Genomic DNA, 12,366 nt, shown 5'->3' on the forward strand with positions numbered 1-12,366 from the left:
CAGCCCAGGTTGGAATTCAGTTTCCTTCCCTTAAAGGACATTAGTGAATCAGACAACTGACAAAGGATTCATGATCATTGTTCGAGTTTTGAATCCAGATAATTATTGAATTCAAATTCCATCATCGACTGTGGCAGGGTCTCTGGAATATTACTTGGGTCCCTGAAATAACGGTTCAACGATAAAACACGAGGCCATTACCTCCCCTGAGGTTTCTACTTATCTATGCCCTGCATAATTTTATACACCTCAAACAGGCTCCCCTTCCCCCCCACCCCCCAACCTCCCCCCCCCCCCCCCCCCCCCCCCCCGCCCCCCCCCCCCCCCGCCCTCAGGAAGAAAGACTGGACCTATCTACTCCTAGAGTGTGGTGAGGAAAAACTGCACACTATTCCAGCTGTGACTTAACTAGCATCTTGTACAGCTCTATTGTAATCTTGTTGTTTGTGAATCCAGTAATTAGACCTTACAAAGACAAGTATCCAATACATTTTTTCAGTGATATTAGTCATGTTATCTTCAAGGATCTGTGGACATGCACATAAGGACCCTCTGATCCTTTGTACTTCCCAAGGTCTTTCAGCTCATTGCGTATTCCACTGCCTTGTTAGTCCTTCAAAAATATATTACCTCCCACTTCCCCATGTTAAATTCCATTTATCATTGTTCTGCCTATCTGACCAGCCGTCAATACTGTCCTTTCGGTTAAGGCTTTCCTCGTCCTTATTTACCACACACACACCACCGATTTTCATGTTATTGTGAATGTACTGACGAGATCTCGTCAGAATTAAGGTGAGACCTGAGATGATGCACTATCACATGTAGAAAAATCTGAACACAGCCAGAAAGTAACTAGCAGGATTTGCTATTTGCCTTATCTGGAACAAGTATCATTAAGTTGAAAAGTGCTCAGAGACAACAGTGAGAATTACCTTTGATTGGAAGGCTGAAACAAGGAATATAACATGTAAAAGCATTCAAAGGGATTTCACAGACAATTAATGTGCTAATGTACTGTGCCACCTGCATCCTCCTCAGAAGTACTTCACTGTTTTGGGGGAAATTTAATTAATGTGTGGTTATAAATATTTAATTATAACTGATATCTTTACTTATGTGGTCAACACTTTGAATTAGCTTCAAAGCATGATGAAAACCCTGGAATTAATTTTGTGCTGTACATCTCTATGACTCTATGATGCCTAAGGGGTTCTTTCTGAAAGGATTAAATATTGGCTTCCTCATTCATACTCGCCTTTTAATCTTGTGATTTGCTGGTTTCAATGACATGGACAAGATATACTGGTTTGAGTAGTCTGTTGTTATTCCTGCTTAATCTCTGTACAATATTTCCCTCATAAAATCAGACTACACCATTTAATTCTTCGTTATTTATAAAATTATTGATGATATTCAGAGATCTGCAAGAGAACTATATTTGGAATAAAATTTACAAATTACCTTCCTGGTCTTTGTCAAGTGACCTTTACCATGAGGTGCACAGTGCAAGCACCGTTCTATGGACACCTCAATAAAGACTCTGCTCTAATCAGTCCGCTGCTTGTTCGGCTCAGACCATGGAACTGAAATTGTGTATGTAAAAATTCACAACTACTGACAGAATGACAAAAGGATGTTCAGAGTGAAATCGATAAGCACTTCAAATAAACTAAGGTACAACAAAGGAACAGAATACAGTTGAAACACAGGTAAATGATAATGGCAGCTATTTTACTCTACCAGCTCCAGTCAAAGTGAAAGGTGTAATTTTTCCCACGTGCACTGACTAAATTACAAAATAGCAATGTATATGTTGAAAAATCCAGAGCACTTAAACATCACTTTACACTTATACTGGGAAGAGGCTATTTCAAAGTGTATTCCACCCTAAATCATCTTAGTGAGTTTTGAGAAGATTTTTAGCTCAGGTTGAGGTTCTGGATGTAGGTTTGCTCCCTGAGCTGGAAGGTTCATTTCCAGACGTTTCGTCACCCTACTAGGTAACATCTTCAGTGGGCCTCTATCCTGTATCCTATTTATATGTTTGGGTTTCTTTGAGTTGATGATGTCATTTCCTGTGGTGACATCATTTCCTGTGGCGGTGTCACTTCTGGTTCTTTTTCACAGGGGTTGGTAGATGGGGTCTAACTCGATGTGTTTGTTGATAGAGTTCAGGTTGGTATGCCATGCTTCTAGGAATTCTCATACATGTCTCTGTTTGGCTTGTCCTAGAATGGATGTGTTGACCTAGTCAAAAGTGGTGTCCTTCCTCATCTGTATGTTAGGATACTAATGAGAGAGCGTCATGTCATTTTGTGGCTAGTTAATGTTCATGTATCCTTCTCCTTGAAGAACAGAGTAAACAGACTGCAGAATTCTATAGGCATACTTTGAACTCCAAGTTGATATAATTTATAAATAGCACATGTTCAATATTGGTGCCCAAGATGAAAGAGTCCATTGATCCATATGTTAAGCCATTAAACTCAGCTCACAGAATCCTCATAGTTTGTGCAGCTATACGATTCTCTAATTAAAGACAGAATTGTGTTAAGCTTAAGAGATTCCACAATAAGAGCACATCAACCAAGAGAGGAGATGCTCACTCTTAGGAAAGCATTTGACACATGGAGAAGTGCTGAGGTAGTAAATCAGCAACTGGAGCACATTCATGGCAGAACTGACCAGGTCTTGCAGTAAACTGATAGATTTTCCAGCCATACAGGGCAGAACAGACATGGAGAAAAGCATAAACAGAAATTGCTGGAAACGCTCAGCTGGTCTGGCAGTGTCTGTGATGAGATATCAGGGTTAACACTTCAAGTCGAGTGACCATTCTTCAGAACTCAGTTCTTTCAGCTTTTAATGGGAGAAGGGCAGGATGTAAGTATTGCAGAAAGGAAAGAGAAGTGGGTACAGCATGGAGAAGCAATGATCTCTAACTAAGAAAATGATTCACGTTGCACTCACGTGAAGCTGAGAAGAAGCATAAAACTCAAGTAATGATGGAGAGATATCGTCTGAAGATTCTGACACATCACATACACCATTCAACAGGTGCGTTCAGTCAAGCCGATAGGGGCAGCATAGTTTGTGACTGTTAGAATGAGGTCTGTAGAAGGAGAACAAGATTAGGTGTCACGCAGACGCCAATGTCTGGCTAAAATATGACCTTCATAGAGCTTTACAGTGTAACTTAACACGACTCCAAAATGAAGCCCTTGAAAGTAACATTGAGGCTGTAAAATAGCACCAGAAATCTTTGAGAGAAATTGAGGACTGCAGATGCTGGTGATCAGAGGAAACCCTGATGAAGATCTTTTGACCGAAACATTGACTCTTCTGCTCCTTAGATGCTGCCTGACGTGCTGTGCTTTTCCAGCACCACAGTGCCAATTCCCATACATCTGTGAGCGCAATGCAGTAGCAGGAGTGAAGATCTGGAGTTCCAGATTGTAGATAGTGGCATCTCACATATCTCACCACGTGCCTCAACTGAAACAATTCCAAAGCTTGGACTAGTGATCCTCAACTTGCCAAGCGAAATTTGTTCACATGTCACAACACACTAAACCATTAACTGTGGAACATATTCTGGACAAGTACAGCAATGTGTTTACAGAGTTGTTATGTCTTTTAAGAGAATACGATTTTCAAGTAGATGTGAATGCAAGACCAACTCAGCATCTGCCAACTACCCTCAAGAGCAGCCTGAAAGAGAAGAACTGGAAAACAGGAAAGTAATCAAGGAACCGGCATATCCTACAGAATGGACTAGCAGCATGGTAGCAGTGAAGCAACTTGGAAAGCTGAGAACATTGATTGACCCAAAGGATCTAAATATTGAGATATCATTGCCAAATGGAAACCATCAGAGGAAATATGCCACTACTTGGAAAGGCAAACATTCTCACGACCCTAGGAGGATGGTTACTGGCACGTTAAGCTGAATGGAACAGCAGCTCTCTAACCAGATTCTGGAGGTCCATTTGGTATATCGATGACTCTGGCAGAATAACAGCATAGCCAGCATAAGATTGTCAGCGATCCTCCCAGTATGGAAGCTGTAGTGGATGATTTTCTCATTTCTGGATGTGGAGACACAGTGGAAGAATGCATTGTTGGCTACAATCAGAATCTAGCGTGACCACAAACAGAGATTACAAGACAAAGCTGAAGCTGACAAGAAAAAAATTCAGTTAAAGAAGCCTCAAGTCAAATCAAGTACATCGGCAATGTCCTGACAACAAAATGTCTTTGCTTGCATCCAGAAAAAGTGAGACCTGTAGCAGCAATGCAGCAACCAATAGATGTAAACGCAGTGCAGCGACTTCTTGTCTAAGTTATTACCATAGTGTGAAACATTATGCAAAGTCGTGGTCAACAACAAGCAATGGCATTGGGGCACAGAATCAGGAGCACTGATCGCTAAAACCAAGCAACTACTGATGGCAATCCGTGCTAGTGCTCAAATACTGTGACATGATGATCGCTCAAATCAAACAAACCACCCAACAAGATGCAAATCTCCAAGTGTTGCAAAAAGTAGTGGTGAAAGGATGGCCTGAAAGCATCAAGGACAAATGTGTTGTTATAAAGAGCATATTAGATTAGATTCCCTACAGTGTGGAAACAGGCCCTTTGGCCCAACAAGTCCACACCGACCCTTCGAAGAGTAACCCATCCAGACCCATTTCCCTCTAACTAAGGTACCTAACACTATGGGTAATTTAGCGCTGCCAATTCATCTACCCTGCATATCTTTGGAGCATGGGGGGGGGGAGCCAGAGCACCCGGAGGAAACCCACGCAGAAACAGGGAGAATGTGCAAACTCCACGCGGGCAGTTGCCCAAGGCTGGAATTGAATATGGACCCTGGTGCTGTGAGGCAGCAGTGCTAACCACTGAGCCACCATATTGGCCCAAACTGCCACCCCAGCCTCCACCTTACTTTTGAGGCCTTCATTTTGGAGCTGTGTTAAGTTACATTGTAAAGCTCTGTGAAGGTCATATTGTAGCAAGACACATTGGAGTCTGCGTAACACTTAATGTTGTTCTCCTTCTACAGTATAGTGGTCATATGCAGATGATTTGACAGCCCAAGGTGGCATTTAGTACAATGGTAATAGAGTCATTATCGCAATGGGCTTTGAGAGAAGAGATGTTAAAGTGCTTCCAAGGAAATCATCAAGAAGTTGAATTTAGTCTGAGACAGGCAAGAGCTGTTCTCTATTGATCAAACATGAGCAAAGAAAGTAAGATGACATCAGCCTGTGCTTGTAATGAGTCCCAAACTAAGCGAACTGGAAAGCTGCTAATGATACTTAACATTCCAGACACATAAAGCTAGGCGGAAATCTCTTCACACTTGCAGGAACAGATTATCTTCTCACAATAAACTACAATTCTGACTACTGGGAAGTGAACTAACTGGCTTCAACAACTACTGAGATTGCCAAATGCTGGAAAACATACCTCACCTGTTACAGTATATCCCAGCACTAGGATGAGCAAAATCATCCTTAATTCATGAGTGGAGATTTTACCTGCTTCATAAAGGATTGAAATATTCAGTATCATACTTTTGTTCTATTTGACTGGGGATAGTGTGGAGATGCTGCGGCAGCATTGAAAACCATCAAGGAATCATAAAGAGGTTGAGTGAATTTAACACAGATGTATACAAGGAAATCCTCAAGTGTGGAAAACACACCAACTGAATACATGGAGGACAGTCCTGTACAAGCACTCATATTAAGTTATACCCAATAACCATGTACACGGCAGGTACTCATGTGACTCTGCCAATGCTGTCTATCTCATATGCTGCAAGTAAGGATACCCTGAGGCATGGTACATTGGTGAGACCAAGCAGATGCTACAACAACAGGTGATTGGACATAGGACACAGGACACCGTGCAACATTTGCCTGACAGAAGTGTTCCCTCCCAGGCAGGGAACACTTCAGCGACCAGGGTCTTTTGACCTCGGACCTTCAGGTGACCATCCTCCAAAGCAGAATTCAGGACACGCAAAGAGGCCAAGCAGAGACTGGTAGCAAAGTTCGATACCCATGAGGATGGCCTCAAACAGGACCTTTGGTTCATGTCACACTACAGGTGACCACACACACACACACACACACACACACACACACACACACAAGCAGACCCTCTCTCATATGCACGCTCTGTCATACACACACACATACACCCCCCCACACACACCCTCTCACAGGCTTATACTCCATCACACTCACATACACATTCTACTAAGCATGCACACGCAAACACACTCACATTCTCTCTCATGCATGCATACACACATATAAGTCTATGGAGTGAATTTGTATTTGCAGATACATTCTATTTTGCTCAAAAAATGCACAATCTGCAGGCAGTCAATCCATGTAACATTTTATAAATTCCTACTTTGGAAATAGAACCAATCTGACACAAGGTTGAGAAACAGACAGACTCTAACCTCCTCATACCTTTAATACATTGTCTGAGCTGAGATGTCACCTTTTTTTTTATAAAACCTTAAGTTATCTCAAGAATGTGACTTAAAAGAAGTTCTGGGATTTACATAGTAACGAACCGAAATCTGTAACCCATTCTAAAAGATGAAAGACTGAACAGCAATCAAGGGTTTGTTCAATATAACATTTCAGTTGCATGACACTATAATCTTTTGCTGTAAATCTGTGTCTTATGATCCTGCTCCATGGCTACCTGATTAAGGAGCAATGCTCTGAAAGCTGTTACTTCCAAATAAACCTGTTGGACTATAACCTGGTGTTGTGATTTTTAACTTTGTATAGCCAACCTGTTCTTCAAAAATGCTGCTGAAGCCAGACGTAGCGACAGGTATGGGTGAAAACGTCATGGTGAAATTGTAGGGAGCCAAATTTCATTTTGACAAACTTGCTAAATCATTGGCACAGTACAACATGGGAGAGCCAGACAGGATATAAACATTGAAAAAATATAGTAACTTGGACCTGTGTAGAGTGGTTGTTACCTTGTTCATATGCAGTGGAAGTGAATAATCAGATATGCCATCACAACTGCAAGTACATGTGCCCAGCTGGAGAAGCTCAGGATCACCCTGGCAGGCAGGTGATCAGAAAGATATAAACTCACCATCAGCACTATCTGCAGATCAACCATCATGCCCAGAGATCCACAGCAACCCAACAACCGTGATGGAACAGCAATATCTACCATGGCAATAATAAATGATGCAGGAACAAGACTCCCGGGTGAAGGAAGATCACGCTGATTACCAGCAGAAAACAGCATGCATGTGTCCAATGTACATATGCAGAAACTGATGAGAATAATGAATTGTTGAAGCATAGAACAATGGTGTGTGTATATTGGGAATCTTGATTACCTCAAAATCTACACAATAAGGCATCTATACTTTTTATAGAAAGGAGAATGTTCGGATTAAAATGCAATTATGTACAAAATGTCCATTCTGATCTGCCATAGTCATGTGACCTCACCAATGAGGAACACACACTTTAGCAGCCATCTCACAGATAATTAAATAAAGAATTCATTCTGACTAGACTCTTGGCTGTTTGAGTCAAGATTCAAGTGGCTGGAAAAGCACAGCAGTTCAGGCAGCCACCGAGTAGCAGGAAAATCGACGTTTCAGGCAAAAGCTCTCGGCTCCCTGCCTCATTCCTGGTGAAGGGCTTTTGCCCGAAACATCAATTTTCCTGCTGCTCAGTGGCTGCCTGAACTGCTGTGCTTTTCCAGCACCACTCTAATCTTGATTCTGATCTCCAGCATCTGCAGTCCTCATTTTTGCCTGTTGGCTGTTCAGGCATACTGAGTTTTGGCTCTTTTTGCTCAGTTTCCTCTCTACACTAATGGGCACAGAGTTGGCAGTGATACTAAAGGTGTGATACAAGGTTCTTTTTGTCTGTTTCTGGCCTATTATAAACATTGCAGATAATGGTAAACATAGGCCAATGCCTTGACTGGTATTTTTCACCCAAGTCTATTGAAGTTAAATAACTTAAATGTGCATGGGACAAGTTTCCAGTTTCTTGTTTTTAACCACAAAATGGATATAGCAAACATGCAGGATTCCAAATTTCAAGCACAAATTCAATCCATTGCAAGCTGTGTTTCTGAAAACCTTTCCCTCAGTTTAAAATCTATTTTACTAGAAACTGGTCATGTTCATGAAATTGATTACACTCTCACCAGTGGGATTTTCTGCAAATTGCACTCACTCACAGGTCTTCTACAAGTTTTGAAATCCTTTGAGTGCAGTGACAAAAATGGACACTCTTTACAATATTTTTAATATTCTTTTTATTTACTACGATATAAAACTGACTAATACGCTCCCAATCTGACTAGCAAGTATTTTAACAATTCTCATTTAACCAAGATGGCGGCAGAGTAGGGCTCCTGTGCTGGAGCTTGTCTACTGTGACTACATTTCTTTTCTTTTTTTCTATTTTCTTGGTTTTTTACCTCTTTACACTTTTATTTATTTACCTCTGGAGCTCGGATGGCATCGGTGGTGAACGTCCACGACGTCAAGTGAGCCCAGCACAGAGGGCAGTAGTCCCATAACGGAGGGCAGTAGTCCCAGCATGAAAGGTAATAGGCCCAGCATGGAGGGCAGTAGTCCCGTAATGGAGGGCAGTAGTCCCAGCATGGAGGGTAATAGGCCCAGCATGGAGGGCAGTAGTCCCATAACGGAGGGCAGTAGTCCCATAACGGAGGGCAGTAGTCCCAGCACGGAGGATAATAGGCCCAGCACGGAGGGCAGTAAGCCCAGCACGGAGGACAATAGGCCCAGCGTGGAGGGCAGTAGGCCCAGCGTGGAGGGCAGTAGGCCCAGCGCGGAGGGTAGTAGGCCCAGCGCGGAGGGCAGTAGGCCCAGCGCGGAGGACAACAGGCCCAACGCAGGGAATGGTTGTCCCAGCGCGGAGGACGACAGTCACAGTGTAGAGAATGGTAGTCCCTTCGTGGAGGATGACAGGCCCAGCATGGAGGACGACAGTCACAGTGCAGAGGATGATAGTCCCAATGCGGAGGATGACAGGCCCTGTGCAAAGGATGGTAGTCCCAGTGCGGAGGATGGTAGTCCCAGCACAGACCTTGAGCCTTTGTAAAACTGGCGGTATGTGTGGTGACATGGTAGTCTTTTCACTGTAGTGTTGTACCCTATACTTGAGTACACATGACAATAAAGCCTAAATCTAAATCAGTTTATAGTTTTGAGGAAGGGTCACCGGACCCGAAACGTTAACTCTGATTTCTCTTCATAGATGCTGCCAGATCTGATGAACATTGTCAACACCGTATGTTTTTGTTTCTGAATTATGGAGTCTGCAGTTCTTTTGGCGTTCATTTAGTTTTCAATTTAACTTCAATTTACTCACGAAGTTTTGAACACTACCATTAAAAAACGCTTTGTTGTAAACCCAATATTGCATTTACCAAGATGCTCCACCTTACCACTCTTGAATATATTTCAAAGTATTTCCTATTTTAAAAAGTCAAGTTTTAAAATGTTGCTTAGTCTCGCTAGTTCATGGAAAATTTTATATTTGGTGATATGAAAGTGAGCTTGAAGGAAATTTGGGAGGGGTGAATATTTCTAAGAATATTTTGTTTTAAGTGGACATCATATTATTTGCACATGGCACCCATTTTACCAATTGTACTGAAAGTGGAAATACTACCTTACAGAATTAATTCTAAATGATAAAGCAAATTTTTGTTTTCAAACAGGAAACAAAGGCTTGCCAGGGCCAATTGGTCGGCCTGGACTCCCAGGACCAAGTGGCCATCCTGGGTTCGAGAAAGGTAGACCTGGTGATCAAGGGCCTCCAGGATATCCTGGATCACTAGGACAACCAGGGCCGAAAGGCTCCTTTGGCATTAATGGTTTCCCTGGATCGACTGGAGAAAAGGTAGGGATCCTGCTCAATCTATGTCGCTTATTTGCTGAAGAAGCTTCCTCATTTTCTATGCTCCAGTTGCAAAGGCAGTCAGTCAGGCTGAATTTGGTGATTAATGGGGGCAAAACAAGGCTCTTGTTTACATAACATCACAACCTCTTGGCATCCCAAAGCACTTTACAATCAATTAAATCACTTTTTCTGAAGTGTCGTCATTGATGTAATGTGAAAAAAGCACAGCAATTGATTCCTGCACAGCAACCACCCTAAAACAGCAACGTGATACTGACTAGGTAATATGTCATCGTATTATTTTGCTTCAACCCCAAGGCATCAATATGGACTTCAACAGTTTCTTCATTTCCCCTTCCCCCACCTCACCCCAGTTCCAAACTTTCAGCTCGGCACTGTCCCGATGACTTGTCCTATCTGCCTATCTTCTTTTCCACCTATTCACTCCACCTCCCCCCCCCCCCCGACCTATCACCTTCATCCCCTCCCCCACTCACCTATTGTACTCTATGCTACTTTCTCCCCACCCCCATCCTCCTCTCACTTATCTCTCCACCCTTCAGGCTCTCTATCTGTATTCCTGATTTTGCCCGAAATGTCGATTTTACTGCTCCTCGGATGCTGCCTGAACTGCTGTGCTCTTCCAGCACCACTAATCCAGAATCTGCTTTCCAGCATCTGCAGTCATTGTTTTTACCTAGTATTATTTTGCAGCAGATACTGAGGATAACTCTTCGACTCCTTTTCCAAAATAGCACCATTGGATCTTTTACATTGACCTGAGGACCAATGGGGCTTTGGTGTAATGTTTCAGTCAAAACATCAACGCCACCAGCAAAGTAGTGCTCCCTCAGTATTAGGCTGGAGAGTTAGCCTAGATTCTGTGCTCAGGTCTCTAGAGTGTGCCTTGAACTCTCCACTTTCTGACTCAAAGGCAAATGCTACAAAAGTGAGGAGGAAGTGAGGACTGCAGATGTTGAAGATCAGAGTTGAGAGTGTGGTGCTGGAAAAGCACAGCCAGTTAGGCAGCATCTGAGGAGCAGGAGAATTGATGTTTCCTGATGAAGAGCTTATGCCTGAAACTGTGATTTTCCTGCTCCTCAGATGCTGCCTGACCTGCTGTGCTTTCCCAGCACCACACTCTTGGCTCTGATCTTCAACATCTGCAGTCAAAAGTGACCACAGCTAAAACCATCTTTTATATTTGCATCATTCTTTGTATGTGAATTCAACAGGAAGATAGCTATAGATGGTGGGAGATATATATTAGGAATTGCTGACCTGGAGCAGGGCCCCTGGCTGATTTTTTTTTCTTGGCACAGACCAGGAATGGAATCTGGGATTGTTTTGAACAGTTTCATTCTTTCAGGAATGAATCACGCATTGACCCAGCTTACTACTGTAGCCAGTGCTTTAGAGTTGTTTAAAAAAAGAGCAGAACATAACTCAACCAGGGATACCAGCAACATGTTCATTCCAAATGGTGATCTGGAGGTTACGCCGTTTATTTCAGTGCAATTTGATTGAAATCAGCAAAACCAGTGCAAATGATTGTGGAATTTCATGCTCAAATTAGGTCCAGAGCAAAGTTTCTGTGATAATTTGCATAGGTTCTGCTCACAAAATAAATTATAACTGTAATTTACTTCACCATTATTGCTAGATTCCATTAATTGTCTCTATTTGTAAACCTTTGATGCTTTTAAAGTGATCTTTTAGTCACAAGGGTACTAATACATACAAATTAAAAACTTTGAATAATTTATGGTTTATTTAAAAAAAACTGACTATGGTTCTGTAGAGTTTTAAAAATCATTTTCAGTTACTTAAAATGGTGCTACTCACAGTGTGTGTGTTTGGCGGGGTGGTGGGGGGGAGGTGGAGGGGGGGCTGCGGTGAGAGAGGTCACATTGATTAGATCTCAGAATTCAATCAAACTGAACCAGGTGAGCCTTCTTAAATATATCAAAGAATATTTCTAAAGCCAAAGACAATTAAAAAAAATTAAAATGCAGTCTAGTTTTATGTTTGGTGATATGCAAATGATGATGTGTACTTCTATTACCAACTATGTCCAAAGCAGAAGCTCTACCTCAGAATAAATATGTAAAAATAAGTTTCATTTGTTTGCTAACCTGCATTAAATACTACTGTGTGCGTGCCTGATTTAGGAAAATATATTAAACTTATCTAAAGATCTCTAAAAACAACAGATAAAAACAATTGATTTTGAAATATTTTCCCCAAAACGTTCGAAGGATTTGCATTGCATTTAAAATAATGCAAATTTATTTCATGAAAAAATTACTAACCTTCTGAATATGGGGATAATCCCAAGTGATACTTTTACCATGTGACATTGATTTTGTCTTTGACATTCTGCACCAACATTTGGTTCCATGTTGCCCTG

The 12,366-nt window shown here is 42.0% G+C and overlaps 1 protein-coding gene across 3 annotated transcripts in view; it reads left to right on the plus strand.

The window, feature by feature from the left end:
• Nucleotides 1–12,366, plus strand: part of col4a6 (collagen, type IV, alpha 6) — a 418,171-nt gene that overhangs the window by 347,157 nt on the left and 58,648 nt on the right. For all 3 annotated transcript variants that reach the window (XM_072595456.1, XM_072595455.1, XM_072595457.1), the window contains one exon: nucleotides 9,775–9,956. In XM_072595456.1, coding sequence (XP_072451557.1) covers nucleotides 9,775–9,956 — 182 coding nt within the window. The remainder of the gene's footprint in view (nucleotides 1–9,774; nucleotides 9,957–12,366) is intronic.

This window comes from Chiloscyllium punctatum, chromosome 25 (genome assembly GCF_047496795.1).
Source record: "Chiloscyllium punctatum isolate Juve2018m chromosome 25, sChiPun1.3, whole genome shotgun sequence".
NCBI lineage: Eukaryota > Metazoa > Chordata > Chondrichthyes > Orectolobiformes > Hemiscylliidae > Chiloscyllium > Chiloscyllium punctatum.